The sequence below is a fragment of the Cupressus sempervirens genome, chromosome 4, assembly GCF_028749045.1.
Source record: "Cupressus sempervirens isolate cs-2001-9-10 chromosome 4, ASM2874904v1, whole genome shotgun sequence".
Taxonomy (NCBI): domain Eukaryota; kingdom Viridiplantae; phylum Streptophyta; class Pinopsida; order Cupressales; family Cupressaceae; genus Cupressus; species Cupressus sempervirens.
Window position 1 is genome coordinate 233,543,273 of NC_143121.1, and position 25,954 is coordinate 233,569,226.

Genomic DNA, 25,954 nt, shown 5'->3' on the forward strand with positions numbered 1-25,954 from the left:
TTGAAGGAAAATATTAACTACGTAAGGAGATTTATGGTGAGCCATTTTTGAAAAGAAAGTTTGGAGTTTGATGGAGATTATGATAGCAACAACAAAGGAACATTAGAAGAATACAAGAAGATTGAAGAAGGAAATTCCGTACTTGTACGAAGAGAAGTTGAAGGTAAGAAAAACTTTAAATGTCGGAGTTGCAATGAATATGCTCATTATGTTTTTAAGTGGCCTAAGAGAGTAAATAAGTACAGATGAAACTTCAAAAGTAGGAAGCCTAGAGAATGTCTTTATGCAAATTATAAAGATTTGGAAGCTAGTGTAGAAAAGTTTTTGAGTGAAAGTGACGAAATAGGATTTGTTTCTATTAATGAGGAAAGTCCTAAAAAGGAAGAAGTCAGAAAAGAAAGTCCAAAATAAGTGGATTAGGTTCATCTCGAGTCGTGTTCATGGAATGAAATTTTGGCTTGACCAATCCATAAAGATCACAAGGAAAATGATTCATAGGGTTACCAAGTTTCCCATGCTTAATAAAGCCAGGACAACCAAGACCCTAGGTATGGTTGAACTGGAAAAGAAGACTCTTCATGAGTGAGATGGAAGAGGAACAAAGCGAAATGGTGTCAATAACATGGAGATCAAGTTCATAATTCGTGTAATTGCACACAAGATATCCAGTTCCAACCAACTAGACAATGTCCCATGCGAAGCTGTAGACTTGGATTTCAAGGTAGTCAAGAACAATATTTCTTTTGACCTCACCGATTTGCAGCTGAACCAGTTGAGAAAGCACATGGAGAGCATCTGAGCATCCAAGACAAATTCGTTCAAGTTTGGTTCACTTGTGGCATTTTTATTCTTTTATGTTGAAATTTTTTTTCCTTCAAAGGGCAATTTAGTATGGAAGAAGGACATAACTATTATTTATCAAATCAATGAATTTATAGCTAAAATAGGAGACAATTTTGAAATCATCATGGGTGCATATTTTAAAATCTTTAAAGAGAGGATGCATAGTAGGTTCAGAATACCTAAGCAAGTAGTGGTCGATTATGAACTTGAGACATGTATTTCCTTGTAGACTGTGACAATGTACATATTCAAGCAGGAAGACCTAGAGTTGCATGGGTAATACCTCTTGGTTATGAGGTAAATATTGATTATACTAAGGACATCATCGAGGCTCTTATCAATGAGCCTGTGGACCCCAAAGTACCTTATTTTGGAAAATATGAATAGGCACAATCCAAGATATCTCCTGAAATCAAGATTCCTCAGGCTCTAAAGAGAGGAAGGAAGAAGGTAGAAAAGATTCAAAAGGAGGATAAGAAATCTGATTCCCCTCTTCCGATCGCAGAAGGTAGGGGTGATGACATTGAAGAGGAAGAGGAAGAAGTAGAGGAACATGCACAAGAATAAGAATCAGAAGAAGAAGCTCCTAAGAAAAAGAGCTACAAGTTCCCACTTGCCTTTTTCACTAGAAGATCCACCAAGTAAAGGAGGAAGCTCAAAACTCAAGATGAAGAAGAAGAGCAGCATATATCTTTTAAAAGGTCAACTCCACACTTTGAAGAAAGACTGAGACAACTCACAAAAGGTGGAGGTATGGAAGATTTCAAATTTCTTAAGTATGAAACAAGAAGTAAAGAAGAGCATATGTAAATAGAAGAAGCATTAGTGGCAAAGATGGCTAAATGGAAATACTCTCCAAGTGAACTAGGAGGACAAGTCCCTGAAAAATCTGCTTAAGCAAGTATCACATTTTTAAGATAATGCTATAATGGTTGCCAAGGATATCCAAGAACAAACCTTGAGGAAGGTTATACCAAATCTATCAGACAAAGAAGTGAATGAAGCATTGAAAATGCATGAACATAGCTTAACTACTCAGTTCAATGCATTCCTAATTTTTTCAAATGATATTGAATCTGTTGTACAACCCAATACAAATGCATGGAAGAATATTATGGATTAAATTTTGTAAAGCCCACTGAGGAAGTTGTGCAAGTAGATGGTGTTGATAATGATGAAGAGGAAAAGGATGATCATACAGTTAGTGAGGATCTGCCTAAGATTCACAATATTCAAGATTCAGATCCTAAAAAGATCGCAGCAGAGGTAATGGCCTCCCTCTTCAATTCTTCAAGAAAAAAATAAGTTACATCAAGCTTAGGTGAGACATCATTTGAGCCACGGACCATTGGGTTAAACATTTTTCAATCAAGAACTCAATTGGCTATTGGAGCCATCTCACTGAGTTCAAAGATGAGTACTGTTACCACCACTCCATCTACCAAGAAATAGGCTCCACTCATCACAACACCAAGCTAGACCGAGTTACAGCAAGGCATTGTAAGTACTCATCCTATTGCTGTTATTTCTCCAATTAGTCATGTTGCCACTGTTGTGAGTAATTTCACGGTAAGTGTAATGATAGTTGAAGTCTAGCCTCAACTGAGCACTAAGGATTTAAGTAAAGGTAAGGAAATCATTCCTTCACCTATTCCAAAGGCAAAAGGTAAAGGGATAGAAGTTTCTAATGATGAGATTGATCTAGGTGAAGACATAGTGATTCCAGATTGAGATCTCTCCAATCTCACTCCTAAAGAGATGGACATTCATGCAGATCTTTGGAAGAAAAGATCCAAACAAGAAAAGCTGAGAGCAGAGAAGAAGAAAAGAAATCATGTGCTTTAAGATGTCAAAGGTATATTTATTAAGGCACTTAGTATTGAAATTGACGATAAGAGAAATCTATTTTGGATCAACTTGTCGACATAGTTCACAAGTTCAATGAAGATTCGAATGGACAAGAGAAACTACTATAGAGGGTAGAGATAAATTTTGATAACAACTTTTTGGAAAAGGTGGCATGGAAGACTTCCATAGATCAAGTGAAACTGTCCACTATTCATATTTCTTTTGCAAGCACTATAAGTAATGTTATTTCCTTGTTTGTATCATTAAGTGATAATACAAACTTTACTAAGGAAATAAAGAACACGTTGTTAAATATTGATACTAATATGAAGGCAAGTGAAAACCAATTGTCATTTGACCCAAGTACTAGCTCAAGACATTTTATCAAGATCAAATATTTCAGACTCGCAGGCAGAGTTATTGAGAGAAGAAGTAAGAATCCGGGATACATTTTGAGAAATTAAGAGTTTAGTAATTCCTAACATGGATGTCATGGAAAAACACATTCTTAATGCAAAGACATTGAACCATGATAACAACTTTTTCTATTGCTGACCAAATGATGGAGTTATCAACTGAAGTTCAGATAACATTGCATACTTCAAAAGTTTTGCAAGGAAATTAGGACAAAACCATGTCTCTAATTTTGAAAGTACATAGTTATTTCCTCTCATACTTTTGCATTACCTTGTAAATAGGAATTTTTGGAATTTGTGTCAAAAAAAGAGGGAGATTTATCTACAAGTAAGAATAATAGTATGAATGCGAAGTAGAAGACTAATGGCTACAAGAAGTATAAGGAAAAATAGAGTCCCATACGTCACAGTAAGGTGATCATTTTACATCAAAGGAATCTCATTCAGCGAACCAACTTGTAGAGAAGAGATCAACTACTGGTTCATCCTAACAGGTGCACTAGTCAAATCCTCTAACAAGGTGGACTTAACAATCTTATGTAGAATCTCCCAACCAAGTAAGATACCAAACATTTTGCAAATACTTTATCATTTAAGGATAATTGTTGAACCATATATTGATCAAGGAAATACCCTCACCCCAATAAAACACCCATTTCCTTTGTCGCATGTGTATAGTTACATGTTTTGAAACAAAAAGATTAAAATTTATAAATTACGTTTTGAGGTTGATGTCCTTCTTAGTATATTTTTAATGCCATTTACTTTTGATGGAGAATGGTTAGACTAATGGAGAAAAGGATAACTACATATAAAAATAAGGGAATTGACAAAAAAAGGAAGGAAATGAGTTTTAATAGAAGACAGGATATAATACTAAGGGGGAGTTTTTGATGGCTATCTAGAAAGTTTTGGTGGAAACAAATTTTTTGTTCTTGTACGTTGCCATTAGTGTCAGAGTAATTTCTTTTTTGTATTTGATTAATTGTATTTTGTTTTAATTTTTATTAATGAACCTTTATTGACTTAATCTACAACATGTCATTAGACATTTGAGATATAATTAATAGTAATTTGGTCTATGTTTCTCCAAATAAATAGATATGGATATGCACATATTGTATGTATGTTGCAGTATTCCTAGAATATACCTATGTTTAAGTTTTAATGAGGCTTAGTGCTCTATTTGGGTAGATTTGAATTGGTTTGGTAACTTAAATTATAAATTATTCTATTTCTGTAGAACATGAGAGTTGATCAATTGGACTGCACTTCTTGACATGAATATGCTTGGTACTAAAACTTTGGGATAATATCAAGGATTGAATGGATTATTTGGGCTCAAGTGGATAATATAAAGGATTGAATGGATACATATTTTTCCAACATAACGAAGAAATCTTGAAGTATATCTTGGATGAATTGTGTGGTGATATACACCACCCAACTAATTAATACTTGGACTTGGTTGACACAATTTTTTGAATTTAGGAAAATATAGGTTTTATAGGCACTCAAAACCCACAAAGTAGAAAATTAAGTGAAATATTTGAAGAGTGAAAAATTATAACTAAGCTGGATAAGGCAGATGAAACATGATGAAAAACAACAAACCAAACAAAAAATTCAGCAAAAACCAAAATGCCTATGACAAAGATAAGATAAAACACAATACCACTACATAAAACAGCTCATCCAACTTCTTAAGAAGCTTAGCATCATGAATCCTTGGTTGATTGAGAATAATATGTATGCATATGTTTGGTCTATCCTCTTAGTCATAAATAAAAAATAAATATGGAGATATTGACGTGACATGTCTGCAAGTATGTAAAGGGATACTGAAAGGATATGCAAATGTGTGAAGGACAAATAAAGTGTGCCAAGTCTATGTTTTGATCTTCAAAGGAACTGATTCGTGCATATTTTACATTAAATTACAATAGTTTATTTTGTAATCTCTTTTGGTAGTATTCCCTTTGGTAATGTGTTGTGTAGTGAGAATTACAATTTTATATAACTAGTTAAATAATATTATAAGACAAGCCTCTCTATAAATTTTCCTCTTGAGGGTTTCCACAATAAAAAATCGATGTCCTCTTTTTCTTATGTTGTGTATATATTGTTTGATTGTCTAAATATTAAAGTTTAGCAAGTGAATTAATTTTGATAATTTTGGGAATGATTAAACCCCTTACTCTTAGTGTTTTGGACATTCAACATGGTCATGGGTGATATATATAAGTTTTCCCTAGAAGCTTAACTTTGAATATGCCCTATGTATAAGTACAAAAGATATATCATCATTTTTTTCCCACTTTCAAGAGACCTTTTCTATTGTTTTTTTTTCTTGACTAAAAAATTTTGGAAAAAAATAATAACTAAAAGTAAATTTAAAACATCATGTAAGATATAGAGAAGGAGACACAATTCATAGGGGTTATTTGCAAGGAATCTAGGATAGATCCTATTCTAAGAGAGGCTATTGAATAGAACATGTTTACCTTGTTAGCTTCACACTGTAAGGGACAATGTCAGTTTTCAAGTCTTGAATCAACGTCATCTACAACTTTTTAGGGCTAGCTATTTTTAGAATAATTTTAGAATAATTTTAATTTATTAATCAAAATCCCTACCATATGTAGCTCATAGATTACACTATAAATTGTGCAATATGGAATGCTATAAAATATTTTACGTGATACCAATAGATATTTATTTCTTCTCTTGTCTAAAATTTCATTTTCTTAGTGCCTCTTCTCTCATCCTAATTTGGCACAATTTTTTTGTTGAATAGGAATTAAATTGCATTAAGAAGACTTGGGTGAAGTATAACAAGGGATATATTAAGTAGGAAGTCAACTTTCATGTTTATCCCAAAAACAACGAACTTCTAATAATGTTTTTATGTGAAAAACCAAAGAAACTACCTTATGAAAAAAATAAGGGTTTTTTAGAAAAAAGGAATACTATGTTGGGTGATTTGATTCATCAAGGAAATATTATTAAAAATGATACTTAATGATTTAATTAAGGGTGGTTGGCCTTCTAGTTCTACAATTGAAAACTACTTCTCGTAATCTAAGCGTGAGACAAGTAGATGGGTAGTATCTAAGGAAGAATTGAATGAAAGAACTTGAATTTCTTTCACTAAAGGGGTTATGAAAACATAATGAGAACTCATCTTTGGATGTGTGGGCATGTAAGGCGATTTCGACACAATATAAAAAAAATTTGAAGTTGAGAACTCTAAATGATCTACTTAAGGAGTAGGGGCTTCAAAATTTCATGAATTTATCGATCAAGATCCACAACTCGAGAATCAACATTAAAGGGAGTAAAAAATTGCCAAAAATGATACTCCTTGTGTCATAGACTGATAGTTCTTTTGACACTATTATGAAAAAAAAGTAGTAAGAGATTAAAATTTTTGAGTATCTTTATAGCTGATCCTAATCTCCTTAGATGTTAAACGTACCATGATACGATAGAAAATAATTTTGGGTCCCACATGCATAGATCACTTGAATTTATTCAAACTATCATTCAGTCATAAACTTCATATTCTTTATCACACGACTAAACATCACTTCAAAAATAAGCAAGTTGATTGTATAAAAATATTTTGAATACAATATGAATTATTAAAAAATATATGTGTGACCCAACTATCATCCTCATGTAATACAAATGAGTGAAACCCTTACAACTTTATGGAAGCTAACATTATTTTGAAAGATAACTAGCTGTTGATTCCACAAAATTCTAAAGATTTAAAATAAAAATTAAACATGCAAGCTATATTAATCGACATTCAACGAATTTTTGAAAAACATATAATAAATTCAAGCTATATTAATCCACATTCAAAGAATTTTTGAACAAACATATAATAAATTCATTCTTCTTTGTAATAGTAATAGAAAATATTAAGTATGGTAAATATAAATTCTGTATATCGGAGAGTGAAAAAAAGAAATTTGACAAGTAGACATTTTCTACATCAAGTCAAATTGTGATTAAAAATTGTGATATTGTTATTAGAATTCAGTTATTTTTGGTTTTCAAATAAATAAGAAGAACCAATACTATAAATAAAGGTCACTTCAAAATAACAAAAAAAATCGTAAACTATACTAACACAGAATAGAATGGTGGATTTTTTGGAGAGCTGTTAGAAGCTTTTAATTGTTGAGATTACCAAGAATTACTTTTTGTAGTTGTTAATATTAGATGTGCGACATTTTAATCTAATTTCATATATTTTTTACTTTAGTTTTCAATGTTCTCTTGATTTACTTGTTGACGGTATAAAGAAACATGTATTAGGAAAAATATATTGGCTAGAATTAAAAATGAAAAAAGTATCTTTTAAAAAAATCTTAGAAAACATGCTAAACTAGTTTATCATTGGAGCTCGACTAAATAGTCATGCGTGGTGTAAAACAAATATGACTTTTAGACTTAATGCATGTTAGTTTTTAAAATCAAAAAAAATTCTATGAGCTAAAGTATAAAAAAGTTTGTTCCCAAAGTAACTCTTGTAGAGTGAATTTGAAACATTAAGAGAGAAAATTAAGTGGCAGAGGATAGGAATGATTCTACTTATTTTCCCTCACACGGAATCAATAACTCAACTCCATTCTCTGCATACTGAGCAATAAAAATACAAAAAATATGTCACATAATTGAAATGTTTCCTCGTCTATAGGTACATAATACCTAAAGAATGTGTGATAAAATATAAAGAATATATTATATTCCTAGTTTGTATAGACCATTTCTTAATGAAAGTGATTCTTCATAGGAAACTTTGATTGACTATGGAGGAATGCATAAAAAATGTGAAAGAACTTCTCAAATGCCATATACATTTGTGAAAGACTAAGTTTGGAAGATATTGAATTTTTTTTTTGAACTATTTCTTGGATACGTGTATTCATCTAGAAGAATATATCCTTGAAAAGGAAAAATCCAAAATAGATAGTGAGGCACCACCTTTCTATCAATAGAGAATAGGAGGAAAGTAGAAGTATGTTTATCGGGGTCTTTATCTAAATAAATTTCCTCTATAATAATAGAGGACTTAGGGAAGGGAGGAGGACTTTCCTTATCGGTTAAATACCTACTAAGCTCAAGAAGATGAGAAAACACATGGTGATACAAGATGAAAATCAAGCCCTGATGACTGGGCAGGTTATCACCATTTTTAATACTATTAACAAACAAGGAGTATAGAAAAAATGTCATATTAATTTTTCAATGTGTCTCAACATATTAAATAGTAGTAAGTGGTAAAACTCCCTTCCAAGGTGAAATATATCATGACCCACAAATAAACAATGAAAAAGGAACTAGAAAGGGATAAATATTAATATTTATTACCAGATTTTATCCAGACTAGCTTCTCCATGCCCTCAAAGAATTTATGTTTTAATTTACTATAATCTCCTGAGCCCTTCCTCTAAACCTTCACCACTTCACAGAGAAGACCAGTCACTTCTCCTATCAACTTAGGAGTGACCAAAACTTTGACAGTATCAACGGTCACCTGACCTTTGTACTAAGACTTAGAGATTTTTTCCAAAAGTGTTGATATTTGACTTCCCATAGAATCAATTAATTTTTCCAAACCGTCCCTCTTGAATGAATTCTATATCTCTATCCTGTAGTGATTCTCTACAACTTTTCACGTCCACTCACTTCAAATAGCCTCCCATGATGTAAGCCTTGTAAAACATATGAGCTCCTTTAGCAACGTTGGTATTAACCCTCACACTAAGAGTTTAATAAATATCTCTCTCAATTATAAACACAAAACTCAAACAACCCTATTGAACCTGACTATTAAAGAAGAAACTAATAGAGAGTCAAGGATTCACTTTAGATATGGGTTTTGATATGATATTTTAGACACTTGTAATAAAGACATTATGATATTTTAGACACTTGTATCCCTTAAATTCCAGCACAAATCACTAAAAGGATTTCTAATGGTTTTTTCCAAAGTGTGTACCTCAATGCTCTACCTATTGTTATACTACAGTTCTCTAAGATCAGTGTAGCTAATTAATATAATCACTAAAAAGCTTATTATCTATAACTCACAACAAAATACAAGGAATGTTTTCCTTAAGGTATATAAAATTCTTTTTATTAGATCCTGTTAGTATCTATTTAATACAATTTTTCGTTGATGGAGAAGGGTGAGAGTAATTCATGTAGTGGGAATTGTAATTCTATATAACTAGTTCCATTGTATTGAAAGGAAAGCCTCCATCAAATTTTTCCTCTTTGGGGTTTCCAAAATAAAATGTTGATGTAATCCAAGAGTTTATTAGCTATGATATTAACATTGCAATAATAATGATTTGCTCCAGCTCAAGTGGATATTAATACTAAATTGTGTAATGATTTACCCCAACCAAATAATTAATAATTGGAGTTGGCCGACACAATTTTTATATATTTAGGTAAATATAGGTTTTAAAGGAAATCCAAACCCATAAAGTAGAAAATTGCATGAATTATTTAAAAGAGTAAAAAATTATAACTATTCTAGATAAGAAAAATTTGACGTGATAAAAATTGGCAAACTAGACCAAATAATTCACCAAAATAAAAAATGCCTATGACAAAGATTAGACAAAGCACAAGACCACTAGAAATAGCACCTAATCCCACCCCTTAGGAAGCTTAACATGTCAAATTCTTTGCCAACACAGCTAACAAGAGCGAGAATAATATATATGTATGTGTTTGGTCTATCCTCTTGGTTATATATACAAATAAATATGAGGAGATATAGATATGGCATGCATCGGTGTCTCCTACCTCTACAAACCATCGTGAAAGCCTCCATAGTTGTGAAAGCCTCTGCCTTTGCAAACTGAGTCCTGAAAGAAAACGCAAGTGTGAAGAAGAAAAAGCAGCCACTGGAAGAAGAAAATAAAAAAATGTAGACGTGTGAAAGGAGAAGAAGTAGTTGCATGAAACAAAATTTTCTTCATTTGAAAATTCAAACCCAGGACTTGAATTTGCTTGGAGTCAATCATGAATTGCCACCTCAGCTCAAGATAAGTATGCAATGGGATCCTGAAAGGATATGGAAATATGTGAAGGACAAAAAAAGTGTGTCAAGTCTATATGTTGATCCTAAAAGGAATCAATTCATGCAATAAAATATTGATGTCCTCTTTTTCTCATGTTAAGTATCGCTATATTGTTTGATTGTCTGACAATTAAAATTTAGCAAGTGAATTAATTTTGATAATTTTGGGAATGATTCAACCCCATCCTCTTAGTATTTTGGGCATTCAACATGACCATGGGTTATATATATGACTTTTCCCTAGCAACAATGTTTTCAATAAACCCTATTTATAAGTATAAAACATATATCATATTTTTCCCACTTTCACAAAGACAATTTGTATTTTTAAAACTTGGCTGAAGCATTTCCTAAAATATATTAACTAATCCTCCTTTAATAACAAAATCCATCGCACATCCCTATATGCATGGTTTTTTGGCACAACAATAAAACAAAAATTTAAGTTTTATATTGGAAAGAGTTTACCTAGTTGATCGAATCATAAACCTAATAATTTTCTCATGAAATTCACTTTTACTCACAATAAATTTAAAACATTGCAAAAGACATAGAGAAGGAGACACAATTCATAGGGGTTATTTGCGAGAAAGATAGGATGGATCATTTTGTGAGAGAGGCTATTAAATAGAACATGTTTATCTTGCTAGTTTCAAAATGAAAGAGAGTGTGTCAATTTTCAAGTCTTAAATTAATGTCATCTGCAACTTAGTAGGGCTAGTTATTCATAGAATAGTTTTATAATACATTTTAATTTATTAATAAACATCCCTATCATGTGTAGCTCATAGATTGCACTAGAAATCATGCAATGCGAAATTCTATAGAATATGTTATATGATGCTAATAGATATTTATTTCTTCTCTCCTCTAATTCTTTTTAAAATTAGTGTCTGTTCTAACATCCTAATTTGGCACAATTTGTTGTTAAATAGGAACTAAATTGAAGCAAGAAGACTTGAATGAATAGTAGTAACAATTTATTGTTAAATAGGAACTATTAAGTAGGAGATCAATTTTCATGTTATCACAGAAATAATGAAGATATAATAATGTGAAGAAACTACCTTTGGATATTTGTCCTTTTTCTTCTTCTTGGGTGCAACAACTAGATTAGGAATACTTCCCCTTCCAGTGTTAGATATGTCATGAGTATGATCATTTACAACATCATTGCCCTTGGGATTGATCTTCTAAGGTGGGTGATGGTTTTTCAGATGGTAACAATGGTGACAAGATGAATAATGCAGGAAAAGGAAAATATCAGATGCATAATTCAGCCAAGGGGAATATTCAATTGGATACTTCAGGTAAATGTAAAGCCCAAGTGACTGAGGTTGGCCAAGCTAAGGATGAATCTATTTTTGTTTGTCCACAAGCTAGGGGAAATGGATAGGAAAGACCCTTTAAAGAGTACAATATTGATTTGAGGTGTTTTATAGTATGGTCCTAAAGGAAGGTATACCTCCTACATTCTCTTTTGATTCGATTGGCTCAAATGCAAGAGTTCCACCCATTGATTTTTTTTTTTGTGGCTTCCTAGGCGGTGGTTCATGAGAAGAGTGGGATCCCTATGTCTTATGAGTATAGAGCTTCGGCAACTCTAGTTGTACCTCGATATAATGAAATCATTTTGGAATACATGGTTAAGTATGTGCTAGCATCTAGGAAGGGTAAGGAGTCTCCGCTACCTTTGGATTTGATGTGAAATCCTTTTAAGAATGTTTCTTTTTACTTCTTTAAAAAAGGTTCGACATAAAAAGGATCAGTAGAAGATCAAAATAGTAGGAGATGTGTTGATAGAGTATGGGGTTATGAAACCCTTGGATACTCATCTCCCCCACTCTAATCGGTGATGATTATTCAGTCATAGAATCTTCAGGGGTTGAATAAAATCCCTAGACTAAGGGACAGTCACAAGTTTATGATTGAGTATTCTCTATATTATTATTATTTGTCTAGGAGACTAACCTCTTATTTGAGTCTCTCCTCTTTATTGGATATCTTCCCACTCTACCCTTAATTTTATTACTTATGACTATGCACATATAGACTATGTGGGAAAGGTGGGTATTTGGTCACATAGTCGGTATGTAAGAAATTATCATCCTTACCATCCTTGGGATTTAGTTGGATATTTCAATTCAGTTCCAAGTCTTGAGGAGAAAAGGGGTGGTTTAGCTTGGTTAAGTCCTTCCTATAATCTCCCTCATCAAAATAATGATATGTTACATCTTCGTAATATCCAACCAGTTAATGGGATATCTACCTAAAATAATAGACAATTTTGGGCTGAAGCTATCTTTGAACATTTGGATAGATTCTTCATTTCTCACTTTTGGGTTAGTGGAACTCTTACTATCTCTTGCAAAATTCTAGACTAGTGGGGTTGTGATCATTAGAAAATTAATCTTTCTTCTACTGGAATGATTATTCCTAAGAATCCTATATTTAGATCTCAATTGATGTGTCTTCAAGACTCCTCTCATTATGATCTAATGGTTGGCTGGTGGAGAGATGGCGCCCCTGCCTATTGTATTGCTATGTATTCTTTCTCTAAAAAGATTCAACATGTCGAAAGAAATCTCAAAAAATGGAATAATGAATGTTTTGAGAATCTTCATACCATGAAAGAGACAACTTAGGAGCATCTTGTTGTTATTACCAGGCATATTAAGGACCTTGGTTCCTCTAAGGCTTTGGGTAAAGCTGAATCCATTGCCTCTAAAGATCTGGGGGAATGGGAGCTTCGTGAGGAACTATATTGGAAGCAAAAGGTTAGAGTTTATTTTCTCTAGAAGGGTGATATAAACGCTGCCCTTTTTCATAAAACAGTGCAAGCTTGTTGGCATTAGAGCCATATTTATTCTTTGGTTACTTTTGAAGATCCTTAGCTGTCTTCATTGCCTTCTTTGTTCGAGGAGGCCACAGGTACTAAAAATAATATGGAGGTTCAAGTCATTTTACATGCTGTGGAACAATGTTGTTAGAAAGGATGGTGAAGAATTATCCATGAGTCTGACTCCCAAGTGGTGGTGAACTTTCTTATGTTGTATATCGTTATGGATGTTAGTTGGCCTCTAGCTTCAGTTGTTAATCAAATTCCTTTCTTTTGTAGAACTCTGGACTCTATTTGTTTTACTTACATCCCTTGGGAGTGGAATGGAGTTGTGCACTGCTTGGCTTACTGGGCCTCTAATCATGTGTAAGATTGGAATGTTATGGATAGGGGGCGTTTGATTTGGTGAAATTGATGACCTTGTTAATTGAGATAGAGCTCTCCCTTTTGTATCTCTTCTTGTCTTAATAAAATTTTTACCACATTTTTAGTAAAAAAATAAAAAAATAATGTTTCAAATGATACTATGATTTATTATTAAGAAGATTTAAATAATCTAATAAATTATTAACTATGATTTTAGCATTGCTAATACTAATTGTCCCATAGTTTTCCACTTTTGGGTTACTGGCTCTCTTAATCTCTTCAAAAATTCTAGACTGGTAGGATTATGATCATTAGAAAATTAAAATTTCTTCTACTAGAATTATTATTCCTAAGAATCCTCCATTTAGTTCTCAATTAACATGGCTTCAACTCTGCTCTCTTTATGATCTTATGGCTGGCTGCTAGAGAGATGATGCCCTTGCCTATGGTACTATTGTGTATTCTTTATCTAAAAGCTTCAATATGTCAAAATAAAGCTCAAAAAATGGAATAGAGAATGTTTTGGGAAACCTCATACCATGAAAAGGAAATCTTATGAGCGTCTTGTTGTCATTACCAGGTAGATTAGGGTATCTTGGTTTCTCTAAGGCTTCGGGTAAAATTGAATCCATTGCCTCCAAAGATCTAGAGGAATGAAAGCTCCGTGAGGAAATATATTGGAATCAAAAGGCTAGAGTTGATTGGCTCCAGGAGGGTGATATAAACACTACCTTTTTTCATAAAACAGTGCAATCTCCATCCCCATCTCCATCCCTCTGACATACGACAAAAATATTCACCATCTCCATCCCTCTGACATACAACAAAAATATTTTTTGTGAGTTTATAACTCTAAATTAACACTATCTGGTATTGGTTAAGGTTTTTTTCATCAACCCTAATTAAGTTCAAATAATCATTATTTTAAGCTCCACTATTATCCAATTATGGTGTGATATAGTGAGGGAACTTATTGTTTCTCCTTTAGGCTTCCTCAATTTTTTTTAAAAATACAATATTAAAAGATCCAACATTGAAAACCTTTGGACAATGTTGTCTTTATCATATGGTATTGGTGCCATAATCTATCCCATAGCTTGTACTAACAATAAGTATTCATCACACATTGTCTGTAATTTGACTCTTGCAATCAATATTATAACTTAACCATTTCAACCAAGCTAGGCACTTTTCCAGAATTGATTAGAACTATACAAAAAGGTTTAGATACAAGGTCAATAATCAAGAGGGGTTTACAACCTATGCCTTGTTTATTCACTTAGTGCATAAATGTATCCACCTAGATGGTGGGAAGCCTCCACTTCTAGCCATTTGGGTCCTAATTCTAGGTTTCATCAATTACAAGCTTTGGGTGTTCTTTTATAAGGCATAGAATTAATTTAGGGAGATTGAAAGATACTTATATTTTCTTAGCAATGCTTGAGAGTCAGCTGTGCTTTAAGCTCACCCATCTCTTTATCATCTAAATCTGAACCGCCCTCATCCTTTCCATATATTTATCCAAACTTCCAATAATTAGGGATATTTTAACAGCATTCTTAATTTTAGGTACACTATCACCAAAGCCACTTAACTCAAATGCACTTAGGATTGTAATTGACGATAAGAAATCTATTTTGGATCAACTTGTCGACATAGTTCACAAGTTCAATGAAGATTTGAATGGACAAGAGAAACTACAATAGAGGGTAGAGATAAATTTTGATAACAACCTTTTGGAAAGGGTGGCATAGAAGATTTCCATAGATTAAGTGGAACTGTCCACTATTCATATTTCTTTTGAAAGCACTGTAAATAATGTTGTTTCCTTGTTTGTATCATTAAGTGATACTACAAACTTTACTAAGGAAATAAAGAACACGTTGTCAAAGATTGATACTAATATGAAGGCAAGTGAAAACCAATTTTCATTTGACCGTAGTACTAGCTCAAGACATTTCGTCAAGATCAAATATTTTAGATTGGCCGGCAGAGTTATTGAGAGAAGAAGTAAGAATCAGGGATACATTGTCAGAAATTCAGAGTTTAATAATTCCTAACATAGATGTCATGAAAAAACACATTGTTAATGCGAAGACATTAAACCATGATAATGACTTTTTCTATTGCTAATCAAATGATGGAGTTTTCAAATGAAGTTCAGATAACATCGCATACTTCAAAAGTTTTGCAAGAAAATTAGGACAAAACCGTGTCTCTAATTTTGAAAGTACATAGTTATTTCCTCTCATATTTTGGTATTACCTTGTAAATAGGCATTTTTGGAATTTGTGTCAAGAAAAGAAGGAAATTTATCTACAAGTAAGAACAGTAGCATGAATGCGAACTAGAAGACTAATGGCTACAACAAGTATAAGGGAAAAAAGAGTCATTTTAGAATATTTTTAATGTATTAATCAACATCCCTACCATATGTAGCTCATAGATTGCACTGAAAATTGTGCAATATGGAATGCTATAAAATATTTTACGTGATACCAATAGATATTTATTTCTTCTCTCGTCTAAAATTTTGTTTTCTTAGTGCCTCTTCTCTCATCCTAATTTGGCACAATTTTTTTGTTGAATAGGAATTGAATTGTATTAAGAAGACTTGGGTGAAGTATAAAAAGGGATAGATTAAATAGGAAGTCAACTTTCATGTTTATCCCAAAAATAATGAACTTCTAATAATGCTTTTATGTGAAAAACCAAAGAAACTACCTTATTAAAAAAATAAAATTTTAAAGAAAAAAGGAATACTGTATTGGGTGATTCAATTCATCAAGGAAATATTATTAAAAAGGATACTTAGTGATTTAATTAAGGGTGGTTGGCCTTCTAATTGTACAATTGAAAACTAGTTCTCGTAATGCAAGTGTGAGACAAGTAGATGGGTAGTATCTAAGGAAGAATTGAATGAAAGAACTTGATTTTTTTTTCACTAAAGGGGTTATGAAAACATAATGAGACTTCATCTTTGGATGTGTGGGCATATAAGGGGATTCGTACCCAATATAAAAAATATTTGAAGTTGAGAACTCTAAATGATCTACTTAAGGAGTAGGGGCTTCAAAATTTCATGAATTTCTCGATCAAGATCCACAACTCGAGAACCAACATTAAAGGGAGTCAAAAATTGCTAACAATGATACTTCTTGTGACATAGACTCATAGTTCTTCTGACACTATTAAGAAAAAAAAGTATTAAGAGATTAAATTTTATGAATATCATTATAGTTGATCCTAATCTCCTTAGATGTTAAACATATCATGATATGATAGAAAATATGTTTGGGTCCTGCATGCAGAGATCGCTTGAATTTATTCAAACTAGCATTCGGTCATAAGCTTGATATTCTTTATCACACAACTAAACATCACTTCAAAAATAAGCAAGCTGATTGTATTCAAATATTTTGAATACAATGTGAATTATTAAAAAATATATGTGTGTACCAACTATCATCCTCATGTAATATGAATGAGCGAAACCCTTACAACTTTATGGAAGCTAACATTATTTTGAAAGATAACTAGCTCTTGATTCCACAAAATTTGAAAGGTTTAAAATAAAAATTAAACATGCAAGCTATATTAATCGACATTCAATGAATTGTTGAAAAACATTTAATAAACTCAAGCTATATTAATTCACATTCAAGGAATTGTTGAACAAACATATTATAAATTCATTCTTCTTTGAATTAGTAATAGAAAATATTAAATATGGTAAATATAAATTCTGTATATAGGAGAGTGACAAAAAGAAATTTGACAAGTAGACATTTTCTACGTCAAGTCAAATTGTGATATTGTTATTAGAATTCAACTATTTTTGGTTTTCAAATAAACAAGAAGAATCAATAGTATAAATAAAGATCACTTAAAAATAGTAAAAAATTATCATAAACTATACTAACACAGAATAGAAGCTTTTAATTGTTGAGATTACCAAGAATTATTTTTAGTAGTTGTTAATATTAGATGTGCAACATTTTAATCTGATTTCATATATACTTCAATGTTCTCTTAATTTACTTGTTGATAGTATAAAAAAGCATGTATTAGGAAAAACACATTGGCTGGAATTAAAAATGAAAAAAAAATCTTTAAAAGAAATCTTGGAAAACACGCTAAACTAGTTTATCATTACAGCTCAACTAAATAGTCATGTGTGGTGTAAAAAAAAAATGACTTTCAGACTTAATGTATATTAGCTTTTAAAATTTAAGAACATTCTATGAGCTAAAGTAAAAAAGAGTTTGTTCCCAAAATAACTCTTGCAGAGTGAATTTGAAACATTAAGAGAGAAAATGAAGTGGCAGAGGATAGGAATGATTCTACTTATTTCCCCTCACATGGAATCAATAACTCAACTTCATTCTCTGCATACCGAGCAATAAATATACAAAAAATATGTAACATAATTGAAATGTTTCCTCATCTATAGGTACATAATACCTAAAGAATGTATGATAAAATATAAAGAATATATTATATTCCTAGTTTGTATAAACCATTTCTTAATGAAAGTTATTCTTCATAGAAAACTTTGATTGACCATTGAGGAATGCATAATAAATGTGAAAGAACTTCTCAAATGCCCTATACATTGTGAAAGAATAAGTTTGGAACATATTGAAATATCAAAGTGAACATTTTTTAATAATCAATAAACATAATTAAAAATATCATAAAATGATTCAAAATTAATAATAATAAAAATGCACCTATAAACTAAATAGTGTCTCTTCATTTAGTTTATGGATGTTACCATAGTCTCTTCATTTACTCATTCATGCTTTAGAAAGTATGCACTTGGAAAATATATTTACTGGAAAAATAAAAACATGAAAAATTTATGTTAATTTTTTTTTAAAAACCACGCTAACTAAATCTTTAAAAACATGCTAACTATTTAGATAAGTAAAACACACTTGCATATTGTAAAAAAAATATGACCTATAGATTTAATGTACATTAGTTTTTAAACTAAACAGTGTCTCTTCATTTAGTTTATAAATGTTACCAAAGTCTCCTCATTTACTCATTCATGCTTTAAAAAGTATGCACTTGGAAAATATATTTAAGGGAAAAATAAAAACATTAAGAATATCTGTTAAGAAAAACTTTAAAAACACGCTGACAAAATCTTTAGAAACATGCTAACTATTTAGATCACTAAAACGCTCTTGCACATTGCAAAACAAATATGAGCTTTAGATTTGATGTATATTAGTTTTTAAACTTAAATTTTAACATTTTATAGGATAAAAGATAGCAAATTTACAAATTATTCTACTTATTATTAGTACTTGTCCATATATTGTGATACTTTCTGAATTTCATACTTTAACCAATGATTTAAATTTTTATTTTCTATCTCTTAGAATTAATCATTCTTAGAAAAATTTTGATTGTAAAACAAGAGTGGTTTTTTATAAGAAATATTATTTTATATTATTACTATGAAAATATTACTATTTTCGTATTATAAATTATTTGTAATCTATCAATAGTTGTATTTACAAATAATATTTCTTAACATACCATAATATTTCAACGGAGGGAAAGGAAACTTCATTTGTTAAATATTTCAATTACTTTATTAATGTACATTAGTTTTAAATGTTCTATAACATTGAATAAATCAAACCCTAAAAACAGATGTTCAAATAAAACCATAGAACTTCTGAAGAGGCAAATGACGGAGCAAATTCAATTGCTTAGCTGAAATTTCCTCAGGCACAGGAAAAACTAGAAGAAGATAACAAAACACTATGAATACAAACAGAGGCTTGTGCACAGAACATAGCATGAAATCATTTGATCTTTGCAAATCTCTACAAACCGAGCTACTAAGAAGAAAAGCAGGTTAACTGGAGCCAGTCAGGAGAAAACAAGTGAGGAGATTTGCCCAAGCTTAGGCTATTAATATTAATAAAGCATAATAAAGTTGGCCACATAGGAGCAGCGGGAGATATGAATGATAGTTGCACTCATAGAGAGCAAAAGGAATTTGTTCATGGCGGAAATAGATTAGCAAAGCACTGTAATTACAGAGAGCAGCCATTCAGAACAGAAGCTTGAGGATGAAATCATTTGATCTTTGCAATTATCTACAGATTGAACTACACTGAAGAGAACGAGCATGATTGATCTAACATGAAAGAATAGACGAAATTCGCTGCAGAACGAGCGAATCAGAAGAAAAAAAGGAAGAATTATGCCTAAACTCGCACTATTATTATTATTATTAATAAAGTTGGCTACATAGGAGCAGTAGGAGCATTGAACAACTCCACTAGATAGATATAATTATGATCCTCCGCAAAAGTGCTACTGGCTATCGCAACGGGAAAACATAACCAGACTTAAGTAATGTCTACAAAGTTGAATCTCTCAGAGCCGAGACAATTGCACAATCTCGAGAGTTCACAAAACCATCAGACTTGTAAAGGAAAAGTGTCATGTCCCCAATTTTTTGGTGACAGTTCGATTTAATTAATTTAATTAATGGTTGTCCAAGGACAACTAGTTAGTTATTTTAATTAAATAAATAAATATTAAAAGATGACCTTGTATTTAATAAAGTGACTTGGAAAATATTTAATAAAGTCACTAGAGGGATAAGATCAAAAAGGTTCTAGAAGTCTCTGGAGAGGATGGAGGGAAAAGAATAAATAGGCACCCCGGGGCTCCATTCGAATCAGGTAGTTGATTATCTCTCTTTGATTTTCAGATTGTGATTTAATCACAAGTGCATTGTGGAACCTAGGGTTTCTACAATTGTCATAGTTGGCCATTGAGAACGATAACTCTCAATCGGTACGCAATTTTGAGGGTGTGAAATATCATCCGAATTATTGCAGATTGGAGGTGACATTCAGTCATTTCATCAGGGCAATTATCTGTGGCTTAAGGCCAATTTCTGTGGTTCAGATTTAATGCTTCTAGAGACTGATATCAATTTAAATTTGTAAGAAGAGTTTTGAAGATTATCGAAGATCATTTTCCTAGCCTGAGTGGAGGGTTTGCTACGCAAGGCTGAATGCGACATTGAGAATTGAGTGCAAGGCTTCGTAGTTCGTTAGCGGCATTAGTTTGGGATTAGGAAAATTCGATATTAATAGCCCTTCATAATCATTGATGGAGCCGACAATCTCAGCAAGTTAAACGTCTTGAGATAACACCTGACAAACAATTCTTGGCTGCAGCTGGAAATCCAAACATTCGCTTGTTCGAAGTTAATTCAAATAATCCTCAACCTGTGATTAGTTATGATTCCCACACAAACAGCGTTACAGCTGTGGGATTCCAATGTGATGGGAAATGGATGTATTCGGGTTCAGAAGATGGTACTGTGAAGATTTGGGATCAGAGAGCTCCAAGTTGCCCGAGAGAATATGAAAGTCGAGCTGCCGTGAATACAGTTGTCTTACATCCAAATTAGACTTTGGGTGATTCACGGATAGTGGGAAACAATCCTTAGATACCATTGCAACTCAGCCGACCAGTTCGCCCCTATATCTGGATTTGAGACTGCACGATTTCTGTCGGGAATGGATCTAAATCCGTCAATGATTTCATCAGCGGGTTGCAGTCATATTTGAAGGAGTGCTCTCATGGCTCTGAGGATTCATAGGGAAACCTCAGTAGCTTCAAAAATTATCCCAGTTGACATTATATCCGGGTTGGACGTTATTTGAAAAGGGGACAATTATATTACAAACCACACCAGTCTAGCAAGTAATGGTAGGTGGGCAAACTCAATAATATATGCGGCATCAGAGTGTGGTGGGTAGATCAAGGAACAAAAAAATCCAAATCACCATTACGGGAGTCTCATGGCAGCAGCAATACCAGGTTCTTGATGTTATTCATTTCAATTTATATTCAAATTTGTAATAGATCCGTTCTTGAAATAGATTCTCTTGAATACTGTTGGCACTACAATTGTCACATTGCAGTCAGCTCACTTGGTGAATTATTTGAGACATTACACTCTTAATCTTTACTAGTTGTCTTCATAGTATGAGACAGGTGTTTTTACAAATTGTCTCAGTTTAGCATTGGTTCTTAGTGACTTTAATAGTAAGAGCTTGATTGCTAATTGTTTAACGAAATGTCAAACCCATGAAGTTTAGTATTTTGGTCGGGGTTATTTCAATACTTGCAAATTATTTGACGAATTGCCACAGTAAAATATTGGGATTTAGTGACCTTTATAGCTAGGGTCATCTCAGTGGTATCAGAGCGGTTTTCTTGCCATCCTGTGGGGTAAGAACCAAATTACATGAGTGATCAGCACTCTACTTCAACCAAGATGGACAGGTACAGCACAAAGTCTCCGAGGACACAATCTCGGACAAGTAATAGACGCAGTATTCAGAGTCGGAATTGTGGAAAGGAGGACTATTCAGGCATTCAGGATGAGGTCAGAAAAATCAAACATAACATGTCTAAACTGTTGGTTAAACACCACCGTATGCTTGACAGGCTGTCCGTGCCAGCTAAGGTGAATAAATCAACTGGATTTCATTTTGACAAATCTTCTCACAAAGCGTTGACAGATACAATGAGAGATGCTACTAGGAACCTTAATGAGGAGTTCGAGGAACAAGTGTGCAACCGGTCAGAGGTTTCAGTTCGGTCACAGGAAGAAGCGGTGAAGGACATTACGCTGATGGATAGTAACTGTCAACTTGACACTCAAGTTGAGACAGTTGAATACGAGTTTCTCGAAGGTGATGTCTTAGGTACTCAAGGTAGTTTGGTTCCGGCAAGCAATGATTTCAGTAAAGTGAGTTCAGATGATGATGAGATACTTGGTGAAAATGAGCAGACATCGAGCATTTATGATTTTGCTGACAAAGAGTACCAGGCTCAGTTAGATGCTTCGTCACATGAGGATGAGAATGGCAGTACTTCACAAGATTTGTCCAGCCAGCTAAGGGTAAGCAAAGATAGTATTGTGGCTTCTTTATCTCATCATGACAGGATGCGGGAGATGATAGAAGAGCACATCCAGATGATTCAATTACAAGGAAGACATAAGGGAGTTCAGGAAAATTCTTCCTGCTGTGACTTACATGCAATTGGTGAAGGAATGGGAACGACGAAGTTGAGCTATTTACATCTTCTATCAGATCGTGACCATCTTCTAAGCCTTGCCAAAGATTATTCAGATGCCTTGAGGAGGAAGGAGGAGGAAGTTGTCAAGCTTTCTTGCGAGCTTCAGGACACTCAAGCAACTTTGGCATTACAGGATTGGGAGAGACATGGAAATAAGCATGGCATGGAGTTGGGCTTAGTTACATCTTACATGCCTGACATTCAGCTCCCTGCAGCAGAAGGATCATGCGAGGATGCTGATAATGCTACGAGTTCATCTTGCTTTCACATCCAGGATACAAGGACAATGGCAGACAGGTATGTGAAGTTAGTTGGTATTGGTCACATTACTCAGGTAAGGAGTTTGCTTGAGTTATCAGCTGTTCCTTGTTTACGAATATGGACTCAAGAATGTTTCAGCAGCATTTGGGATTCAATAAACCAAAGATCTTTAGCACTTTATGATAGCCAGGATTGTTTGAGTACTATCATGGATTTGATTAGCAGAATATACGGTGTTATCTTTCCTTGTGCCAGCAGAACATCCGATGTTGGTATTAGTTTTTATGCACCGTTGTTGGGTTTGGTTCATATTTCCAGTCGACCATCCTTGCTGAAAGGTGTTGAAGGTTTTTCATATTTTGAAGCATGTACAGATGAGTCCCAGGATCGTTTTGACCTTGATGACATCCGGGAGAATGAAGTGAACAGTTTTGAAGATTCAGCTTCCTTGACAGTTTCTCTAGGTACAGAAGAGCTTGATAGCAGACCTACAGATTTTGACACTTTGGATGTTGATATGAGTTTTGAAGTTGATTCGCAAAATATGGATGGAAATAATCCAGACACCAGTACCTTTGAAGACATTCCTCCAGTCAATGTGTCAGAGGGAATTTATAGAAGACAGTCTAGCCAGAGCCATCATGTGGTTAGCCAGTTGAAAGTTAGTGAGCGAGACATTGCTATCGCTTGTGAGCATTTTGATACTGCTCGTCAGTTGTTGGCTGTTACTGGTTGGGGTTCTTCTATGACAGATGAGTCCAGCGGTGGGTACTTTTCTTTGGCAGAGATTCATGCCTTGCGTGAAGCTGTTCGGATTTTAAAGCAGGATTATTTACGATTGGTAGCCGACCGTGATCACTTGGTTGAGTGGGGGAGTACAGCCTATGAGGCACTCTTGGATTGTGAAGAGGAGGTGAGTGAGCTTTCCCAAGAGCTCATAGCGACTACTGAGGCGTTAGAGGACACACAGCGAGATCTACAGAAGTCGCAATTTCAGTTGAAGGAGGTGACCCTGGAGTTGGAGCATTTGCGGTCAAAACCAGCCCCAGACCTAGTTCATTTGTCTTTTGAGGTAGATGACGGTAAGTACACTCCTACAGTTGCTTTTGAGGAGCTTATTGTTGAGACTGACATACATGTTCAGGGTTTGGAAGAAGTTGGTCTTAATGAGTTCGGGATACCGATAGAGTCAAGTTTCCAGATTGATTCTTCTCAGTTAGTTGATAGTGTGGTACAATGGGGTATGTCACCTTCACAGGAGGATCAGTTGTGGTGTGCAGGGAAGTATATCGATGCTTCCTCGTATAATTTTTACTGCACTAAGCCGTTCATGGAGTATTTGTTGGATAGTGCATGTGTTCATTTGGACTCGCATGAAGTGACAGAAGGTGTTCTCATCCATGATACTAGTGTTATTTGCAGATTGGTTGAGAAGATTATAGGGGTCCTTTCTACTATGCTACCTCACAGGGATCTCGAGGAGGGGTTTGTTGAGCGAAATGCACGAGATCCTATCCGACCTACAGTCACTCGGAGTCAGAGATTGGAGCCATATGTTGATTACCAGTTCAGTGATGATGAGCTAGCAGCAGAATTTGGAGGTTCTTACTGGCATTATACGGTAGGGTACGCTCATCATTTCTCTTTTGACACAGAGATAGAAGATTTTATTTCACACAGATGTAGATTGGCTCCAGTTTCTTACCATCCATTAGGGGATAGATTGGCACCTTCTTTCGAAAAAAGAAGTGGTAGTAGCAAGTTATTCGGCTTGCAGCATCGACACGCCCGGAGCAGTTTTTCAGAGATTGGAGTTGATGGCAATGATTCAGGTACCTATAGCTGTTGTCATATCTACAGTGCAGTTGGGTGCAAGTGTCATTCTGACGGGGGCTTGAGTTTTGATAGAGTTGATGTTTCAGTTGGCTTGAGTTCCGCAGAATGGTTTCTTCTACTGACATCTACAGTTGGGTTACAGATAATTTCATCAGAGTTGACAGTTGTTTGGATGTTGAGTACAGTTTCTCAGCTACTGGTATTGATGATTTCTCCACGGGAGTATGATGAGGATTGGGATGATACACAGATTTACATTTGGGATCCAGGAAGACTGATTGGTTCATGGTTCAACCATTGCTTGGGGACAAGCAATTTCAGGAAGGGCGGACTGTCATGTCCCCAATTTTTTGGTGACAGTTCGATTTAATTAATTTAATTAATGGTTGTCCAAGGACGACTAGTTAGTTATTTTAATTAAATAAATAAATATTAAAAGATGACCTTGTATTTAATAAAGTGACTTGGAAAATATTTAATAAAGTCACTAGAGGGATAAGATCAAAAAGGTTCTAGAAGTCTCTGGAGAGGATGGAGGGAAAAGAATAAATAGGCACCCCGGGGCTCCATTCGAATCAGGCAGTTGATTATCTCTCTTTGATTTTCAGATTGTGATTTAATCACAAGTGCATTGTGGAACCTAGGGTTTCTACAATTGTCACAGTTGGCCATTGAGAACGATAACTCTCAATCGGTACGCAATTTTGAGGGTGTGAAATATCATCCGAATTATTGCAGATTGGAGGTGACATTCAGTCATTTCATCAGGGCAATTATCTGTGGCTTAAGGCCAATTTCTATGGTTCAGATTTAATGCTTCTAGAGACTGATATCAATTTAAATTTGTAAGAAGAGTTTTGAAGATTATCGAAGATCATTTTCCCAGCCTGAGTGGAGGGTTTGCTACGCAAGGCTGAATGCGACATTGAGAATTGAGTGCAAGGCTTTGTAGTTCGTTAGCGGCATTAGTTTGGGATCAGCCAAATTCGATATTAATAGCCCTTCATAATCATTGATGGAGCCGGCAATCTCAGCAAGTTAATCGTCTTGAGATAACACCTGACAAACAATTCTTGGCTGCAGCTGGAAATCCAAACATTCGCTTGTTCGAAGTTAATTCAAATAATCCTCAACCTGTGATTAGTTATGATTCCCACACAAACAGCGTTACAGCTGTGGGATTCCAATGTGATGGGAAATGGATGTATTCGGGTTCAGAAGATGGTACTGTGAAGATTTGGGATCAGAGAGCTCCAAGTTGCCCGAGAGAATATTAAAGTCGAGCTGCCGTGAATA

At 33.8% G+C, this 25,954-nt stretch overlaps 1 protein-coding gene across 1 annotated transcript; it reads left to right on the top strand.

The window, feature by feature from the left end:
- The first annotated feature begins 1,944 nt into the window (after window positions 1-1,944).
- On the top strand, window positions 1,945-25,935 carry LOC149560872 (target of rapamycin complex subunit wat1-like). The gene is made up of 3 exons (XM_089827705.1): window positions 1,945-2,109; window positions 20,595-20,858; window positions 25,693-25,935. Exons 1-3 carry the CDS (start codon window positions 1,945-1,947, stop codon window positions 25,933-25,935), a joined length of 672 nt encoding a protein of 223 aa, XP_089683831.1.
- Window positions 25,936-25,954: the final 19 nt, after the last annotated feature.